This window comes from Nuphar pumila, chromosome 6 (assembly GCF_984573655.1).
Source record: "Nuphar pumila chromosome 6, dmNupPumi1.hap1.1, whole genome shotgun sequence".
NCBI lineage: Eukaryota > Viridiplantae > Streptophyta > Magnoliopsida > Nymphaeales > Nymphaeaceae > Nuphar > Nuphar pumila.
In genome coordinates this window covers 16,274,468-16,295,523 of record NC_143254.1, presented here as the reverse complement: position 1 = coordinate 16,295,523, position 21,056 = coordinate 16,274,468, and the positions used below count along the sequence as shown (strand labels likewise).

At 35.3% G+C, this 21,056-nt stretch overlaps 1 protein-coding gene across 3 annotated transcripts in view; it reads right to left on the bottom strand.

The window, feature by feature from the left end:
- Positions 1-6,109: 6,109 nt before the first annotated feature.
- The window catches only part of LOC149834103 (peptidyl-prolyl cis-trans isomerase CYP21-4-like), a 50,507-nt gene continuing 35,560 nt past the window's right edge, over positions 6,110-21,056 (bottom strand). For all 3 annotated transcript variants that reach the window (XM_090009966.1, XM_090009967.1, XM_090009968.1), the window contains 3 exons: positions 9,169-9,306; positions 8,858-9,008; positions 6,110-6,579 (listed from right to left, as the gene is read on the bottom strand). In XM_090009966.1, the coding sequence (XP_089866092.1) occupies positions 6,502-6,579; positions 8,858-9,008; positions 9,169-9,306 (367 nt within the window). In that variant the 3' untranslated portion in view covers positions 6,110-6,501. The remainder of the gene's footprint in view (positions 6,580-8,857; positions 9,009-9,168; positions 9,307-21,056) is intronic.

Genomic DNA, 21,056 nt, shown 5'->3' with positions numbered 1-21,056 from the left:
CCATGAATAAATTATAAAACCCTAAAATACAATAAAATAAACCAAAAAACCATAAACAACAAGAACATAAACTATAAATAAGCCATAAAATAAAAAAACCCACAAATAAACCATAATAAAAAATATAAAAACCCTTGATTGAAACCCTAATAAAAAAATCAAAGAAAAACAACACTAATCAAATACAAGAAAAACCTTAATCAAATTAAGTATAAAAAGCCCTATTTAAAGAAATTTGATTCAAAGTTCTAATAAAAGAAAATCAAAGAAAAAACAGTAATCAAATTAACTATAAAAACTCTTAATTTTAGAAATTTGATTCAAACCTAAAAACCTAATCAAATAAAAGAAAAACCCTACAACAACAACAACAACAACTACGCCTTCATCCCAAAACAATTGGGGTCAGCGATATGAACCAAAAAAGAAATTCATTTTGGGTCTTCCACATGAATCCTTTTCCTCCAATCATTTCTATCCAACGCCATGTCCTCGGTGAGGTTCAAAGCATTCATATCCTTTCCTATCATCTCCATCCAAGTCTTCCTAGGCCTACCCCGACCTCTTTTAACTAATATATTTTCCCATTTCTCCAACCTTCTAACTGGAGCATCATTAGGCCTTCGCCGAATATGTCCAAACCACCGTAAACGATTCTCTCGCATCTTATTTTCAATGGGTGCAACACCTACCTTCTTACGTATCTCTTCGTTCCGAATCTTATCTTTTATTGTATTTCCACACATCCATCTAAGCATCCGCATCTCAGCTACACTCATTTTTTGAATATGATGTCTCTTGGCAGCCCAACATTCCGTACCATATAGTAAAGCGGGTCTAATAGTCGTCCTATAAAACTTTCCCTTCAACCGCAATGGCATTCTACGATCGCACAGCACTCCAGTAGCACTTTTCCATTTCATCCACCCAACCTTTATCCTATGATTTACATCTCCATCAATTTCTCCATACTTTTGAATGATGGATCCCAAATATTTGAAATAATCATTCACCGGTATATCTTGCTCACCAAGCTTCACTACACTCCCATCACTACTTCGTTGCTTACTAAACCGACATTCCATATATTCAGTCTTACTCTTACTCAACTTAAAACCTCTAGCTTCCAATGTCTGTCTCCATAATTCTAACTTAGCATTAACCCCAGCTCTAGACTCATCAATCAAAACAATATCATCAGCAAACAACATACACCACGGTACATTTTCTTGAATTGATCTCGTAAGCTCATCCATCACTATCGCAAATAGGAAAGGGCTTAAAGCAGATCCTTGATGTAACCCAACCGTTATCGGGAAATTGGTTGTCACCCCTCCACAAGTGCGGACATTGGTTACTACTCCTTCATACATATCTTTAATTATACTAATGTACTTGAGAGAAACACCTTTCTTCATCATTGTCCACCAGAGAACGTCCCTAGGTACTCTATCGTATGCCTTCTCTAAATCAATAAAAATCATATGCAAATCTTTGTTCCTCTCTCTATATCTTTCAATAAGTTGTCTAAGAAGATGTATAGCTTCCATAGTTGATCTTCCAGGCATAAAACCAAATTGATTCTCCGATATCATGACAACCTTCCTCAACCTAGACTCAATCACCCTCTCCCAAAGTTTCATAGTATGACTCATGAGTTTTATACCACGATAGTTTGTGCAATCTTGTATATCACCCTTATTCTTATATAAAGGCACCAAATTACTCTTCCTCCACTCATTAGGCATCTTATTTGTTCGCCAAATCAAGTTAAAAAGATTTGTCAACCATTCTAAACCTTTCTCTCCCAAGCATTTCCAAGCCTCGATAGGTATACCATCTGGGCCAACTGCCCTTCTTGATTTCATTTTCTTCAAAGCCTCTGCAATTTCTTTCTTTTGAATCTTGCGCATGAAGTCATGATTTATCTCATGAAAAGGAATGGAGAAGTCTCCAAGATCTTGAGCATGACTATCATTAAATAGCTTATCAAAATAATCTTTCCCTCTCCTTAATCTCCTCATCTTTGACTAAAACCCTTTGCGTTTCATCTTTGATACATCTAACCATACCCAAATCCTTCGATTTCCTATCTCTCATCTTTGCAAGCCTATAAATATCCTTCTCGCCTTCTTTGGTATCCAACTTGTCATAAACCTCCTTATATACCTTAGCCCTCGCGTTTCGAACAACTTTTTTAGCTTCCTTCTTTGCTATCATATACTTCTCCAAATTCTCATTATCACGACTCTTACTTAGATTTCTATAACACTCTCTTTTAACCTTAATAGCTAATTTGACATCCTCGTTCCACCATGATGTATCCTTACCTAGTGGTGCACCGCCTTTAGACTCACCCAATACCTCCTTAGCTACTTTTCTCATACCACCCGCTATCTTATTCCACATTGATTCTGAATCCTCCTCGAGACACCAATCAACTTCCTTAACTACCTGCTCTACAAACATTCCTTGTTTAGCTCCTTTCAGTGCCCACCACTTAATTCTAGGATCTATCCTATGTCTATCCCTTTTGCGGCATTGTCTAATTCTAAGATCTAAAATTAAGACTCTATGTTGTGTAGCTACACTTTCTCCTGGTATAACCTTACAATCGATGCAACAACCCCTATCTCTCTTTCTAAGTAGGAAAAAATCTATCTGACTCGTATTAACCCCACTTTTAAATGTTACTAGGTGAGACTCCCTCTTCCTAAACCAAGTGTTTGCTAAGATCATATCATAGGACAAACAAAAATCTAAAATCCTTTCTCCACTTTCATTTCTTTCTCCTATACCATAGCCTCCATGGATATTCTCAAATCCATCCCTACTAATGCCTACATGTCCATTAAGGTCACCGCCGATGAAAAGCTTTTCTCCATAAGATGTCTCTTGTACTACTCCATCTAAATCTTCCCAAAATTGATGCTTAATGGAATCATCTAAACCTACTTGAGGTGCATAAACACTAATAATATTAATAATATCCGTACCTAATACTAATTTAATAAGTAAAATTCTATCACCCTTCCTACGGACCTCAACTACATTATCTATAAACTGACGACTTATAACAATCCCTACTCCATTCCTATTCCTATTTATTCCTGTATACCAAATCTTATATCCCCAAGGTTCTATCACTTTAGCTTTCTCACCTACCCATTTGGTCTCTTGAAGACATAAAATATCAATCTTTCTCCTACACATAACATCTACTAACTCTACCAACTTACCAGTTAAAGACCCTATGTTCCAAGTGGCTAACCTAATTTTATGGTCTTGGACTAACTTCTTTACCCCCACCCGTCCAACAAAGTGAGGGAACCCTTGCCTATTTGACACCACACTCGGGCGCCGGTGTGACACGTCGCTTCTAGGCGACGACCTAGCAACCCTTGCACATTTATCACTGCCTCCGGGCCTAGAGAGTACAGCGCGTCGCTCAGTAGGGAACGCCCCAACGAAATTCTCATATTGGTTCATTTTCATAGGATATGACAAAGTTTTTATGCTGGCTGTCACAGGCCTACCACAACCCTCCTCCTTTATCCGGGCTTGGGACCGGCAGTGTATAACTACACAGGCGGAGTTAAATAAAAGAAAAACCCTAATTATAAATATTTAATTCAAAGCCCTAATCAAACTAAATATAAAAAAAGTTTAATTAAAAAAAAATGATTCAAATCCCTAATCAAAGCATTTTTTTTATTCAGAGCCCTAATTCGAGAGAAGAAGGGGAAGGAAGAGAGAGACCTGGGTGTCGTCGTCGGTGTCCTCGTCGCTCGGCCACTGCACAGGGGTGAGAGAGAGAAGGGGAAAAGAGAGAGAGAGCAGGGTGGTATGGCGGGCTGGGGGTGTCCCCGTCGGCTGCCGGTGGCCTTGCCCGGCCGATGCACAGGTGTGTAAGAGAGAGAGAGAGAGAGAGAGAGAGAGAGAGAGAGAGAGAGAGAGAGAGAGAGAGAGAGAGAGAGAGGAGGGGGGGGGGGGGGGGGCTTTGAGAGGGTAAGTGTCAGACCCCCAACCCCTCTGATCGATTTTTTTTTTAAGACGTCCGTCCTGTTCTCAACATAACGATTGGATCAATGAAAAATGAGTGTGGTGGACATCTCCCGTTTCCAGTGGCTGCGCCATCTGAAAACGGGCGTGGGATGGGGGATCAAACAACCCCTCATGTTCTTCAAGACATGTCCTACATTTGTGTGAGCACGGGAGTTATATACACGTTTCAAAATCCTTCTTTTGTTCACGGAGCAACCTCTAATTTTGACAACAATAAAAAAGGGGTTGCATGTCGCTTCCTTAGTGAAAAGAAAATGTATTTTTATTTTATTTTATTTTATTTTGAGTAAAAAAAGGAATCTATTGATTATCAGTGAAGCACAGAACAGATAATCGGGTGTGATGAGATATCACAACCCATGAAAAACAAAATAGGCTAATAACAGCAAGAAATTAAGAACTCTCATGACCTAACTACAGATGCAACTGACAGAAGTCATCATTGAGGATCGATATCTGAAGGATAAAAATTATGAGGGCCCCAATTGGTGGTCGATTCATTGAATAGAGTTGGGCAGGACAGTTGTGATCTACCTAACGTTTATCAAATTTAAAAAATACTCATGCATGATGTCTAAATGCCAATATTCAATTATCTAAAACACAGAAGCAAGAAAATGATCGTGACATCTGAATGACCCTATTTAAAGCTTGTTTGGATGCTTGGAAATAAACGAAACCATGCTAATTTCACTTCAAGGGTTCCATTTCGTTTTGAACAGTTGGACAATAATATACACTCTCTCTCTCTCTCTCATGGGTGGGGTGGGCTTCCGGCTAAAGATACATGGATCTCAAAAGCCTAAGATCTCAATTTGCTTCATATTTGAGATCCAAGGTAATCAAACACACTTTAATTATTCGAGACCATGACATTAACAAAACAACTAATGCACAATGACTTGTCCCATACTCCCATTAGGATTTGGAGAATTCTTTGGGCTAGTAACACTTCCACACCATATCTCATGTTCAGGTGCGGCCACTTTAAAGAAGGTAACCCGTTCAATTTTTTTTTATAGTTTGGCAAAGAGCCGTTTGAAAGGTTGGTGTCCACCTCTATGGCCTTGTAGTAGTAGGTATGTTTATCATTGCTTTATCTTTTTGTTGTGAAGTAATGATGAAATATGAACCGTTTAGGCATTATAGCCTACATACAAGGGCTCCGTTCATTTGGCATGTCCACTTTCATGATAAACAAATGGAGATTTCGTGGATGTTAAGCAGCCAGTTATTCATGTTGGTAGGCAGGAATAACCCATCCAAATCTAAACTATATTCAGTGCTACCTACAAGGGCTCGGCTCATCTGACAAAGGCCTGTGAACATCACAATGCTAAAGACTTAATGAGGTCAGGGGGCGTTTGATTTGCCAACAGGGGAGGACAAGGACATAATGCCCTATCCTGTCCTGCCCGCAGACAGTCCAGGACAATGACACATTTTGTTTGTTTTTCTTTTTTCAAAGGTATCCTGTTTCCTCTCCTGTTCCATAGAGGGTGGAACACCCTGGGACAGCAAAACACATCCCAAAGTGATATGAGTGATGCAATGTCCCGTCCATCCATGCATCATGTGTTTGCATGGGTGCGCAGGCCCCATGCAAAGAGAATCCCTCACATTCACACGCCCCCTCAAAACCCATGGGTGTGCATACCTTTGCTGCAAGGCCGACGTCGGGCATACATGCAGGTTTTTTATGATCTTCAAAAATCAAAGGCTCACAATGTACCAAAATTTCATGACTTGAAAAAACTTATTTTTGTGTCCAAAAAACATGATCCAAAACATGATTCTTATCAAATAAACTATGTTAAGCTCATTCTTGAAAATAGAATACTAGAATTTCCATTTTATTTCAGAAACTACAGGTAGATAATGCTTAAATATTCATGCATTTCTAGCCTAATCAGAATCAAGACGTACCATTTACATATAAACAAAGTAAATTGGAGCAATTACTTTTCTAATTTAAACATTTGCTCTTAAATTGATCTGCAATCAAACATTTCATGCCCAACGGACTCGCAAACACTTCTTTTACTTCAAGAACACATCTGCCATAACTGCTTGTCATGGTCTCTTCTCTTTTCTCATTTTTCTGTTTTTCTCTCCCTCTTATCTGTGGTCAGACTTCAGGGTTTCAATCTCATGATAAAAAGTTACAGCAGAAAGTGACTGTCAAAAGACTCAAAACTAATATGAATTTAGCACAAAAATACACAGCATGCATGAATGAAGCTATTTGTGCCAACCAGGTCCCACGTACGCACAAGTTTCTCATGCCCTTGCATGGGTCCTACGTGTGCACATGCACCCATTTGATCAAAACTAAACAGGAGCATGCATTCACATGCAAGGAAATGACATCTCCAGATGACCTGTATGACATACAAACATGCAGAAGCTTCTTGATGTGACAAAGCTTCAGAACTCTCATTTCAAGATGATGTCGATGATCCCTATCGGAGACTTGGGCCGGTAGTGTTCGTCAGTGTCAACCTCTTCTATTTCCTGAAATGGTATGAAAAAGATATACAATTAACAAATGGAGCATCAATAAACAAACAAGGTACCACTAACAACTGGAACCTTCTGTTGACAAGCACTCTTCTATATGCAGTAAAACAGGAATACTTGATGGCAATATAGCCAGAGAATATTTATTGATAATTGAGAAACACATGTCGCATCATAGAGCATAATTACAGTCGATACGAATTTCACAGAAGATTTCTCAAAATTTTGCAGGAATGAAGGCAATCCTTTTTATTATCTAGTTAGTGGAGAAATTTTGGAGCACAAAAATTGGTAAGCTTAACTACATCAATTACTACACATTTTTGCTCCACTAAGAGATATAACGAATGAACTGCAGCAGAGTAGAAATAGGAGACACAAATATATAAATGCATTCCTACAATGTCTGAGGTGGGCAGAACAAGCAGTGGATTGTCAATTGATGAATTTCTGAGGCGGCCAGAACAAGCAGTGGATCATCACTAATATTGATGCAGCAAGGAGATGATGATGGCAAGACTTGACAAACACTAATATTCAAAATATTAGATCCGCCACTTTGCAACAACTGTGAATGCTGAAACGCAGTTACTTTTGAATAATTAGTAATTCTAAAAGCTAAATCTCAAATGTTTTAGAAGCATATTTATCATTAACATATAACTCCTCTGTGACCCTTGTTAGACGTAACCATGCAGCCAGGTGGTACTCCCTTTATACAAACTACAATGCAGTGAGCGATGAAATCATAAAAACTTCCCTAGAGTCACATTTCTTAGAGAGAAGGATTACACCTATATGTTAGGAAGCCATAAAGAGCTCTTCTGACAAAAACCAACAAGAGTAGGCTCTTATTGATGCAAAGCCCCACTTCCTGACTTCACCAGCTTTCTAAGGAATATATTGTAACAACAAAAAGTATAAGAAAAACTCTTGTGCCAGAAAAAATTTCTCAATACCACTCTTACCAAAACCTGATATGAAAAATGTAACAAAAGAAAAAACACATCATGTCTTTTGACTCCAGTAGCATGAAGCATGAGTACCATGACCTGGATTTACTTAATATCATTCCACCAGAGATCAAAACATGTGTCACAATGATGCTTCACCTGCATGCTGTCCTGTCAACACTTGTGACACCAATACAGGCACAGAATATGCCATAACACTTGATGGACAAAAGCCAAACCCAGGCACAGAATTTGCCATAACACTTTATGAACCAAACCCAAACTTATCTTGAATATGATCATCACAATGTCTTCATCAATGTTTTTGTCTATGAAAGTGATTCTCCATTTTGTCTTCAATTATGTTTTCTTTATTATAAATTTTCATTGACATGACTATGATTTGTATTTCTTAATGATCTTGAGTCTTGACTTGGTAGCTCGCACAAGCTTGGGAGTCTTACACATTACAAGTAACACTATTAATATGCAAATAACTAAATATATAAAGGCATCCTATATTTTATATTTCAAGATTTTTTCATCCCTGTATTTTGTATCATCTCATCCAGTATTTGAACCAACATCCATGTTCATGTCCATGTGAAAGCTTAATCAACTATGGCAAAAATTGAAAATCCATGGTTTCTTCTTTTACTTTTCTTTGCAAATCCAGAACTTGTCCTTGATTTGTAGATGACAAAGTCAATCAACATTATGGACAAGAATATGCTTGCTAAGAAAGTGCACATGTATTTTGATGCCATTTGTCCAACTGGCAAGCACACACATGCTGATTGGACTTTCCAATGCAAATTGTAAGATGTGAACGCCATTAATCTAATTTTTCCTGGCAGCAGCTCAGTGTTTGTTGTTGGGAAGTTTCATCTTCTTTAAATGATAATTAGCTTGGACTCTCGAGGTAAAGTCAGATCAGGCTAAACAATCTATGCAGGTTTGAACCTAAAACTAAATGAGAAACCATGGTTTCAAGGTAATCTTGGAACCAATAAGGATTAATCACTTGGAACCCAGAACTACAAGGTATCTAATAACCAAGAGCAAAAACAAAGAATCTAATAACCAAGGCATGCGCTAGCAAACTGCTGCATGTGGAAAGGTACATATAATAACTAGTCATTTTGAAGAACTATATTGACTATAAATTGGAGAAAAAAAGTTAAAATCATGCCAAATTACACATGAAGATGAAATATATTATTAGTTAAGAGCCCAAGAATTCCAACCAAATAAACAAAAGAATGTACAAATGAAAAGGCACACATGGCCTTGTTGGAAACACCAGTAAATCTTGGTACCTGAACAATGTCCTCTCCCTTTATGACCCTCCCAAACACAATGAGTTTATCGTTTAAATCAGGAATAGGTGCTGTTGTGATATAAAGTTCAAAGCCCTTATCATCTCTTGTAGCCTTCGAAGTACCAAGCATAAACGCCTCATGCTTCGGACTGGATTACATCATAAGCTTGTCAATTAGATAACAGAAATGCAACCTAATCATAATATTTGAAACCTAACCAGAACTGTAGTTTCTAAAAGAATGATGGGCAATCAGATAATTCATTTTTGAAGTAGTAAGTGCAGACAGATAATGCCAATTTCACAGACCTTGTGTCAAGTTGACCCTGAAGTTTCCCTCCAAAAGTCCAATCATCTGCAGCTCCAACTTGGTTTGCATTCCCTCCTTGAATCACATAGTTTTTTACCACACGATGAAAAAGCATTCCTCTGAAGTAGCCCTTCTGACTGCAAAACTTAATCATCAGCTTCTTCCAAAAGAAGAAATAAATTCAGCTAAAGGAGAAAGGAAAAATATCCATCACTGCAATGAATATGAAAAAGTTCAAATGCAACAAATAAAGTAGCTTAATTAAGCACTCATTGACTTTAACAATAGAACTTTTATTGAAAAAGTGATCATTAAAACAACCAGAAAATTAGGTTGGACATTACCACCAAATAAGCCATTAATTATCACAAACCATAATTGAACCAACAAATTATACTAAATTTTTGATAGGTAAGTTCATTTTTGTGCAGTCTATGCAATGACATGTTGAAAGTGATCCGAAATAACAGGGATTATTTTCAGTTCCAGTACTAATCCTCTTGTATATTTGAACGGGCTCAGTTTCGATCTCTTCGTTTGTTAAGTTTCTATGGGAAAAAAATTATGAGCTCTGGTTCTTGTATCTATGGTTGCCTCACTGCCTTTAGGTTGTTTTGGTACTCATAGCGCACCTACAATTTGGTCTTTGAATTGTATGCACATTGGAAATTACTCTTTCCTTTCAGATAATCAAGCTGCTTTAGGGAAAATTCTCTTTTAACAAGTACTGCCTCCACAACTATAACAGTAGCTTCTATAGCTTCCACTTATTTCCTGGCATTCTAACTTAGAGGCTCTACAGATTATCAGAATATCATGATTATCAAAATATATTTCCCATCCATGTGGACTACGCCACGAAGTCCTGTTTGTGTCCATTCCTTTACATTTAGGGCATGTTTGGTAATGTCTTATGAGATTCAAATTCTCATACAAATGAGAGTGAGTCTCATTTGCACAAGCAACCAAACATCAGAAAGTGAGTTGTGTAATGAAATGGCGGTCTTCCACAAAAGTACGAAAACTCACAAAGGGTGTCTATTGGAAAAACTACAAGCATAACCCATAAAAGGGTATAAATGGAAGAACACATTAAATATAATAATATTTTATTTCTCACAAGAAATGCTTAAGAAGCATTGAAATACAAAGGAGGGGGTCACCCATATATATACAAGAGAAGAGTGAAGTGGGAAGAGCTCTTCCTAAACCTAGTCCAATGTCTCTATTTATAGCAGTTGCACTAGGTCCAACGACTATAATGTTGGTCAAGATCTAACTAGATCTTGACTAACTAGTTCAAAATGAACTAGAAAATAAAAATAAAAATAAAAAGAAAGAAATAAAAAATATAAATATATATTCTATTATTATTTTATTAATATATTGTTAGAAAATAATACATATATATATACTTGAATATATATATACATACACATATACATACTTTTTGTAATACAAGAGTATATATATGTATATAAATACATATTTATAGTATATACGTATATTCTTGTATTTCTGTAATTTTCTTTTTTTTGTAATTTTCTTTTTTCTTCTTTTTGTACTTTTTCTGTACACAGTCAGTAGCTGACTGTGTACAGTGTATAACAGTCAGCTACTGACTGTTGTACACAGTCTGACTCTGTACACAGAGTCGTTGGGCTGAAGCTTTTCTTTTTTTTCTTCCTTTTGTACTTTTTCTGTACATAGTAAGTAGCTGAGTGTGTACAGTGTACAACAGTCAACTACTGACTGTTGTACACAGTCTGACTCTGTACACAAAGAGTCGTTGGGCTGAAGCCCAACAGCTCTAATAAGAACCGTTGGGAACAACCCAACGTCTCTTCGTTAGCTGCTTTACTGTATAAATAAGGGTGTTTTAAACCCATTGTAAGTGTAATAGTTGATGGGGTTTTTGTACCCTTATACTTATCAATATAGTGCATTTGAAGCACTTCTCTTCTTTCTGTGGTGTAAAGCATTTGAATGCTATTTTGTGATGTCATATATTTTGAGTGTTTAAGTATCAAGTTATTTGAAACTTGATTGTGTGTAAGGCAAATTCACATGGTATCAGAGCTTGGTGCATGATCAAACGTGCATTGGTGGGCTGCCTCGAAAAGTGTTCTTATTCTCCGTAGTGGTGGTGATCATTCTCTTCTAATTCACCATGGGTGAATTTTTCCACACAATACAAGCAACTTCAACTTTATTCCGTCGTTCAAACTTGAAGGAAGCAACTACAACATTTGGGCGGGACACTTGGAGACATTTATTAAGGGTCAAGGTTTGTGGGGATTCTTAAGAGGTACTATTCTTGAACCTACTCACAAAATTACATTAGGTGAAAATGGAATTGAGACTAGTCTTGACGAAAGAGACAAAGTCATGAAAGAATACTATAAGAAATTAGATGAATGAGAAATGAAAAACGCAAAAATTCTTTCATGGATGCTAAGTGGAGTGAAAATAAAAATTGCCTCAAACCTATTGTGCTACAAAAAGGCTAATGAAGCATGGGAATATCTTAGAGGAATGTTTACCGAAAAAGATATGGTTTACAAGTATTATCTCCGAGAAAAGGTTAGAAATATCAAACAAGGAGATAAAAATGTAAGAGATTACTTTATGGAGTTATCTTCTATATGGACCCAACTTGCCCAATTTGAACCCAAATGAGAAGGTAAGTGTATAAAAATGCGAATAGTTCAAGTTGAAGAAGATAGACTCTTTGCTTTTCTCTATGGTTTGAGAACTGAGTTTGAACAAACAAAGGCCGCCTTACTATCATCTTCGTCACCTCCTCCTATTGATGAGATTCTCACTAAGTTTAGTGGAGAAGAAACTAGGTTAAATATGAGTAAAAATGTTAGTGTGCTTGCTACTTCTAGCAATGACCTAGAAGAGGATTGCGCACTTGCCACATCTAAACCAGGGCATTACATCAGGCCATACAAACCTCCTCATTTTAGTAAGAATAGAGGAGAATAAAAATTCATTTGCCATAACTGTAATGAACCGGGTCATATTAGGCCTCAATGTCCTATATACAAATATAAGCCTCAAGAAAAACGTGTTGCCGCTGCACCACCAAAACAAGATGAGGATACTCTGAATCTCAAAGACCTCACCAAATCATTATCTCAACTAACGGATGCATTGCAACCATTACTCAAAGGATCTACCTCAGGAGCGGCCATTGCATCCTCTTCTACTCCTGGTATGTGCTCTTGGCTTCTTGATTCAGGAGCTTCTTTTCATATGACCCCACATAAGTCTATATTATCCGAATGTCAACCTAATTCAAATGCATCCTTTGTTTCCACTGCCGATGGCACCGCCTTGGAAATAGAGGGTGTTGAAATTTTTAAAAATGATTTGACAAAACATAACAAATTTTATATTCCAAAAATAAGACTCATACCAAAACTTCATCTTAACCTACTTTCAGTTTCTCAAATCTCGGATCATGGATATGATGTCATTTTTTCATCAAGTAAATGTTGGGTGCAGGATCGTCAGTCCGAAAAATTGATTGGGGAATGTTCTAGACAAGGAGATCGCTATTATATGGATTTCCTTTGTATTCTAAAGGAATCTTTTTGTAACACTGCCTAAACAAAAGATATACGGACTTGACATCATAGACTTGAGCATCCAAATATAGGGAAATTAAATTTTGTACCTGTTACCAAGAATCTTTGTAAAAATAATTTTGAATGTAAAGAATGTTTACTTGGTAAAATGACAGCCTTGCCTTATGGTCAAAGAACCTTTTATTCTTCAATGCCTTTTGAATTAGTTCATTCGGATGTGTGGGGTCCTGCTCTTGTTGCCTCTAAAGGAGGATTCTCTTACTACGTTGTGTTTATCGATGATTTCACTAGATATTGTTGGATTTACTTTCTGAAGTTTAAATCTGATGTATTCGCAATTTTCAAAACATTTCATAACATGATTAAAAATCAATTTGAAAGCAAACTCAAAATCCTCAGAACTGACTCTGGAGGAGAATATTTGTCAAATGAATTTAAACAATTTTTAGAAAATGAGAGAATCTTACATCAAAGATCGTGTTCTAGAACTCCACAACAAAACGAAATTTCAGAAAGAAAACACACACATTATGGAAACTACAAGGACTCTTCTTATTGCTAAAAATGTTCAAAAAATCTTTGGGCTGAAGCTGCATTAACTTCAATATATCTTATAAATAGGATGCCCTAAAAAACATTGTCCAATAAAATTCTCTTTGAAAAATTATTCAAATATCAACCTGACTATCAAAGACTGAGGATCTTTAGTTATAAATGTTATGTTTTAAATGATAAAGGAGATAAACTATCTTCTAAAGCTATCCCCTGTGCGTTCATTGGTTACTTTGAAACACAAAAAGGATTTAAATGCTACGATATAAAAAATGATAAGCTTCTTGTCTCAAGAAATGTTAATTTTGTTGAAAATGAAAGTGGATTTGAAGGAAACATGTCACAAGACATAAATTTTGATTATTCTTTCTTATTTAAACAGTTGTCTAATGATGAAAATAGTTATGTAGAATCTCTTATTAAAGATAGAACAACATTTGAACCAATATACACTAGAAAAAATCAAAATGCAACCAATGAAAGTGTAAATCAAAGTAACCATGAAGCATTAGAAACTCCTTCAGAACAAACTACTATTGGTAGATCTGAATGAATATCAAGAATTCCAAACAAATTTGTGTCTTATGACTCATTTTCTCCTAAACATAGAGCATGTCTTATAGCTATTCATTCATATTTTGAACCCTCATGTTATAATAAAGCAAAAAATTTACCCGAATGGATAAAAGCTATGCATATAGAATTAAATGCTCTTAAAGAAGCTAACACTTGGAAAATTTTAAATTTACCCATTGAAAAGAAGACCATAGGATGTAGATGGATTTTTAAAGTAAAAACCAAAAGTAATGGATCATTGAAAAGGCATAAAGCTATACTAGTTGCCAAAGGATATTCTCAAGAATATGGAGTGGATTACGAAAAAACTTTTGTTCCTGTTGCCAGGATGACCACTGTTCGAATGCTTGTAGCTATTTCAGCTATTAAAAATTGAAATATATTTCAAATGGATGTTAAAAATGCTTTTTTGAATGAGAATCTTAATGAAGAAGTATACATGGATGTTCCACCTGAATTGATAATTCCTTCAGGTAAAGTACTTAAATTAAAAAAGGCACTGTATGTCCTCAAACAAGCACCTAAAGCTTTGACTTGATACGTTTAACAATGTTATTATAAGATATGGTTTTAAACCATGCTATACTGATACAACGTTATTTATCAAGAATTCTTCTGCCGGTATTATAATCTTACTTTTATATGTTGATGATATGTTGATTATATGTAGTGACAAAGAAGAAATCAAGAAAGTCAAACAGTTTTTGAAAAATTCTTTTGAAATGACAGACCTTGGGTTCTTAACATACTTTCTTGGTACAGAAGTATCCTACTTTAACAAAGGGTACATATTGCCACAAACCAAGTTTGCTTCAGATATTATTGACAGATCAGGACTATCAGATGATAAAATTGTTGACACCCCAAAGACTGTTGGAATGAAGACACGAGTCGATGATGGAGTTCCTTTAGACAATCCACCTCCCTTCAGACAACTCGTGGGATCTCTTATGTATTTAAGTATTACAAGACCAGACATAGCTCATGCTGCACATATAGCCAGTCAATTTCAACACACTCCAACATCAACTCATATGAGTGCAGTCATGAGAATTATCAAATACATTAGAGGCACAATAAATAAGAGTTTTTTTATCCTCTTCTTCCTCCTTAGATCTTATTGCATACTCTGATGTTGATTTGGGAGGGGATCCAAATAATAGGCACTCAACAACTGTTTTTTGTGTATTTCTAGGTGAATCTTTGATTTCATGGAGGTGCAAGAAACAACAAAATGTGTCACTATCATCCAAAGAAGCTGAATATAGAGCAATGGTGACTACTACCATGGAGATCGTGTGGCTCAAAGAACTCATTTCAGATATGAGAATTCATCTTCAGAATCCTACAAGATTATGCTGTGACAAGAAGAGCTCCATATACATTGCTCGAAATCATACGTTTCATGAAAGACCTAAGCATATAGAGATGGATTGTCATTTTGCACGTGAAGAATATTTAAAGAAGACTATTGATCTTCCTTACATGACATCAGAATATCAACTTGCGGATTTCTTCACCAAGGCATTATGCTCACCAAGATTCAATTTTTTACTAAACAAACTTTCGGTGATTTCACCATAAGTTTGAGAGAGACTGTTAGAAAATAATACATATATGTATATACTTGAATATATATATATATATATATATATATATATATATACATACTCTTCGTAATACAAGAGTATATATATGTATACAAATACAAATTTAAAGTATATACGTATATTCTTGTAATTTTGTTTTTATCTTCTATAATTTTCTTTTTTTTGTAATTTTCTTTTTTTTTCTTCTTTTTGTACTTTTTCAGTAGACAGTCAGTGACTGTTGTACACAGTCTGACTTTGTACACAAAGAGTCGTTGAGCTGAAGCCCAACAACTCTAATAAGAGTCGTTGGGAACAACCCAACGTCTCTTCATTAGCTGCTTTACTGTATAAATAAGGGTGTTTTAAACCCATTGTAAGTGTAATAGTTGAAGGGTTTTTTGTACCCTTATGCTTATCAATATAGTGCATTTGAAGCACTTCTCTTCTTTTTGTGGTGTAAAGCATTTGAAAGCTATTTTGTGTTGTCATATATTTTGAGTGTTTAAAGTATCAAGTTATTCGAAACTTGATTGTGTGTAAGGCAAATTTACATATATATTATATATGTATTACATGTTACATTTTAATACTCCCCCTCAAACTTACGGTACAATGAGCGAAAGTTTGTTTAAGAGGAAGTGAAATCTGGGAGAAGCGAGAGGTTTGGTGAAGAAGTCCGCTAATTGAGACTCTGATATTATATATGGCAGATTAATGATCCCATGTAGATATTCCTCTCTGATATAATGACAGTCCATCTCAATATGTTTGGTGCGTTCATGAAATGATCGGTTCCTTGCAATATAGATCGCACTCTTGTTGTCACAGCACATTCGTGAAGCTTGTGTTGCTTCAACTCCCATGTAAGCAAGCAGACGTCTGAGCCAAACTACTTTCATTGTCGTGGTTGCCATGACTCGGTATTCAGCTTCAGTGGATGAGAGAGAAACCTTCTGTTGTTTTTTGCACCTTTACGAAATTAAGGATTCACCTAAGAAAACACAAAAACCAGTGGTTGAGTGTCGATTATTGGGATCACCTCCCTAATCAACATCAATATAGGCAATTAAATCTAATGAAGATGAAGCAAACAAAAAAAGAACTCGTGAAAGAGAAAACTTTATGTATCTAATAATATGCAAAAATGCTCCCATGTGAACAAAAGTGGGAGCATGCTGAAACTGACTAGCTGTGTACAGCGTGTGCTATGTCTGGTCTAGTAGTAGAAAGATAAGAAAGTGCTCCGATAAACTGTCTGTAAGGAGTGAGATCATCAAGAGGTTCTCCATCATCAATTTGCATTTTAACGTTGACAACTTATAGAGTGTCTACTTTCTTATCATCTGTAATTCCAGACCTAGAAACATTATCAAAAGCAAATTTAGATTGAGATATCAAATACCCACGAGGGGAATAATCAACTTCAATTCCTAAGAAATATATCAATAAACCTAAATTAGTCATTTCAAAATGAGTTTTAAGAAGCATTTTAATGTTTTCAACTCCCTATTTGTCGCCTCCAGTGATGATCATGTCATCCACATAAAGAAGAACAATAATCCCTGCATCAGAATTTTTAATAAACAAAAAATGTTAGTCAAACAAGATCGAAAACCAATATCAATCATAACATGACTAAACCTGTCATACCAAGCTTTTGGTGCCTGTTTAAGACCTTAAAAAATTTTCTAAACGAAGAGCTTTACCCTTAGGAATACTAATACCGGGTGGGGCTTCTATATAGACTTCTTCAACTAGATTTCTATTGAGAAAAATATTTTTGACATCTATTTGAAATATGAGCCATTTTATAATAGATGCTAAAGCTATTAATGTCCTAACAGTGGTCATTCGGGCAACTTGAGCAAAAGTCCCTTTATAATCGATGCTATACTCTTTGGCTTACCCCTTAGCCACCAATCTTGCTTTATACCTTTCAACAGTTCCATCACTCTTGGTTTTAACTTTGTAAACCCATCGACAACCTATAGGTTTCTTGCCTAGAGGAATATCTTGAATAGTCTAAGTGTTAGCCTTTTCTAATGCTTTCAATTTTGCCTTTATGGCTTCTACCCACTCTTTATGGTTTTTGGCTTGAGAATAGCATGGCGGTTATACATATGATTGTATTAATGTAATAACTGCCTTGTATGTGGGTGAAAAAAGATTTGTATGACAAAAAATTTTCAGGTCTAGATATTCTGGATGACCTTCTGGTTTGTACCTAGAATATTTTTCTAATGCACATGAAAGATTCGATTCTCTACATCTTGAATATTGTAGACTAACATCCCTATGAGTTTGCTCTTCATTATCAACATTATGTTCAAAATCATAGTACTTTAATCATTGTCTAAATCATATTCATGATCACATTCATTAGATTTTGAAGTCAAATCTATTAAAAAGGAATATTCAATGACTTCCTTGGGCTTTTCAAATTCAAAAAAACTTTCTTTTTATAAGAAGGATACATTTCTTGATACATATAATTTTTTATTTTGAAAATCAAAACACCTATAGCCTTTTTTATTATCTACATAACCTAAGAAGACACAAGGAATCACAAAAGGAGAGAGTTTATCATTCTTGTTGGTGAAAACAAAACATTTGCATCCAAACACCCTTAATCTAGAGATGAGTTAACAAGTTTTTCAATTGGAATTATATTTTTCAAAGAGGAAGATGATATTCGATTAATGAGATAGGTAGCAGTTAGGGCACCTTCTACCCAAAACCTTTTAGAACTTGATTTCCTATTATAAAGTCCTAGTGATTTTCATAATGTGTCGATGTTTACGTTCGGCCAGGCCATTTTGTTCTGGTGTGTGTGGACACGATCTTTGATGAGTGATGCCATGTAAATTGAGATAGTCTTTGAATTCTTTGGACATAAATTATTCCCCTGAATCAATGCAAAAAATGAAAATATCATTTTGAAATTTATTTTTAACCATTTTATGAAATGTTTGAAAGTGTGAAAAAACTCATATTTATTATTAAAAAAGTAAATCCAAGTATGCTTAGAAAAGTCATCAACAAAAATTACATAATATGCATATCCACATTTTGAAATGACTGGTGCAGGACCCCAAACATCCGAATGTATTAACTCAAGTGGTCTAGAAGAAACAAAAGTTCTATCATGAAATGATAATCTTTTCATTTTTCCAATGATACAGTCTTTACAAATAAAACTTTCAGAATTACAAAATTTTCCTAAACTTGAAAAATGTTGGATTTTAGACATATGAGGATAACCAAGTCTTTTGTATCATAAATTTAATTATATTTTCTAAACAATATAACAAAAAACATTCTTGGTCAATTCCAAAAAATCCATATAATAGAGTCCTCTTTCTCTATGGCCTTCCTCAATTAGCTTTCCTGACCGGTGATCATGTACCCAACAACTATGAGAAGAGAAGGAGATATTACACCCATAATCAGATTTTTGAGAAATAGATAAAATATTTAGATTTAGTTTAGGAATATATCTAACTTTTGGAATAAAGAATTTTTTGGACTTATGAAGTTTTCCAAAATTTTCTACTCCTTTTATTTCAAAAGATGTACTATCAGCTGTGAAAACTTTTGACACACTTGAGTTATTTTTAAGACATTTGGATAAGCTATTGATATTTGAAGTCATATGAAAGGAAGCACCAGAGTCGAGGAGCCAAGAAAAGTTACCTGGATTGGAAAGGGATGCAACAACTGCTCCAGTCGAGGAGCATACTCTTTTGAGAAGAGGTTGAAGAATCTCCATTAATTAAGCCATAGATACAGGTGCATTTTGATCTTTTGATTCTGATCCAACAGATGCAACTTTCTTTTCTTTTCTTCTTTTTAACTTTGAACATTGACGCCTATAGTGTCCCAGCTCATAACAATGGTGGCAAATGACTTTTCTTTTGTCAAATTCACCATTTTGTCTACCAAAATGGGGCAGCCTATAAGTATGCATATAATTTCTCAGTCTAGATACAGTTAGAACGGAATCATCTTCAAATTTTGGAGTATTTTTTCTAAGTCTATTTTCCTCCATAGTCGGTTCCTCTATAGTATCAATGATAGAAGGAACCTTTCCACGATGTAAAAGAGCCGATTTGGTTGACTCAAATTTTGGCCTTAAATCATTTATAAACTGATAAAAATGTTTCATATCGAGTTGCTTTTGGCGAATCTCGATATCTTCAGAGCAATGTCATTTTGGCTCAAGAAGAGTCAATTCTTCCCAAAGTTCAGATAACTCATTATAGTATTCTCTAATAGTTGTCGTTTTTAGTCATCGTCTGAACTTTGCCTTGCAAATTGCACACATGTGTAATATTTTTAAGGGAATACATATTTCTAAGGTATTCCCAAGCTTTATTGACATGCTCAAATTTGGCAAGACTAGAACATTTCTTAATGTCAACACTATTAATTAGCCATGACATAATTTTGGCATGCCCTAACTTCCACTCTTTCTATTTTTTCTCATAGGTCGCCAAGGCCTTATTTTTCTCTCCTTCTGTGACAGGTACTTTTTTGTCATTTTCAACTTTTGTGAGAATTAATTTCGGTTCCGAATCGGAACCATCCACTATACCCCACAACCCTTTTCCCCAAATATGGTGCTTCATGATTGAAGCCCACATAACATAGTTGGTGTCATTTAATTTCATGGGTATGATGGTGATCTTATCATTGTCATCCATTTTTAACAAGGGTGACAAAAAGAAAGAATAGATGAGAGAAGAAAAAAGAGAGAAAAAGAAAGATAAGAGAGGAGAAAAATGAGCACAATTACAAATTTCGGTAGCCAAGCTTCCACCAAATGCTTTCTTTCTTAAAAAAAAGTCACTTGAGTCACGAACAAGAGGATGAATCACCCTTTGCAAAGGAGGCATGGAAAACAAGGTGAAAATTCTTCAAGATCTAAAAGTCTTCAAGGTTTTGATACCATGTAATGAAATGATGGTCTTCCACAAAAGCACAAAAACTCACAAAGGGTGTCTATTGGAGACACTACAAGCATAACCCATAAAAGGGTATAAATGAAAGCACACACTAAAGATAATAATATTTTATTTCTCACAAGAAATGCTCAAGAAGCATTGAAATACAAAGGAGGGGGTCACCCATATATATACAAGAGAAGAGTGAAGTGGGAAGAACTCTTCCTAAGAGTCGTAGAGTCGTTGGACTAGGTCCAACAACTATAATGTTGGTCAGGATCTAACTAGATCTTGACTAACTAGTTCAAAATGAACTAGAAAATAAAATAAAAGAAATAAAAAATATAAATATATATTATATTATTATTTTATTAATATATATATTATATGTATTACATTTTAACAAGTTGTCTTCTCATTTATGTGAGTTTCAGAATCATATAAGACCTCATGTGAATGCCACCTTTTGATACTCAAGATTGTCAATGAAAAATATACATCTCAGCAATATGCACTTTCTTGCTGCTTCTTTATCATCAATAACACGACATTGAGTATTGCTCAAGACCGAATGCGTTGCACATTACAAAGTATCACTTTTGTATTTATTTTAGCAGTTATGGTATAG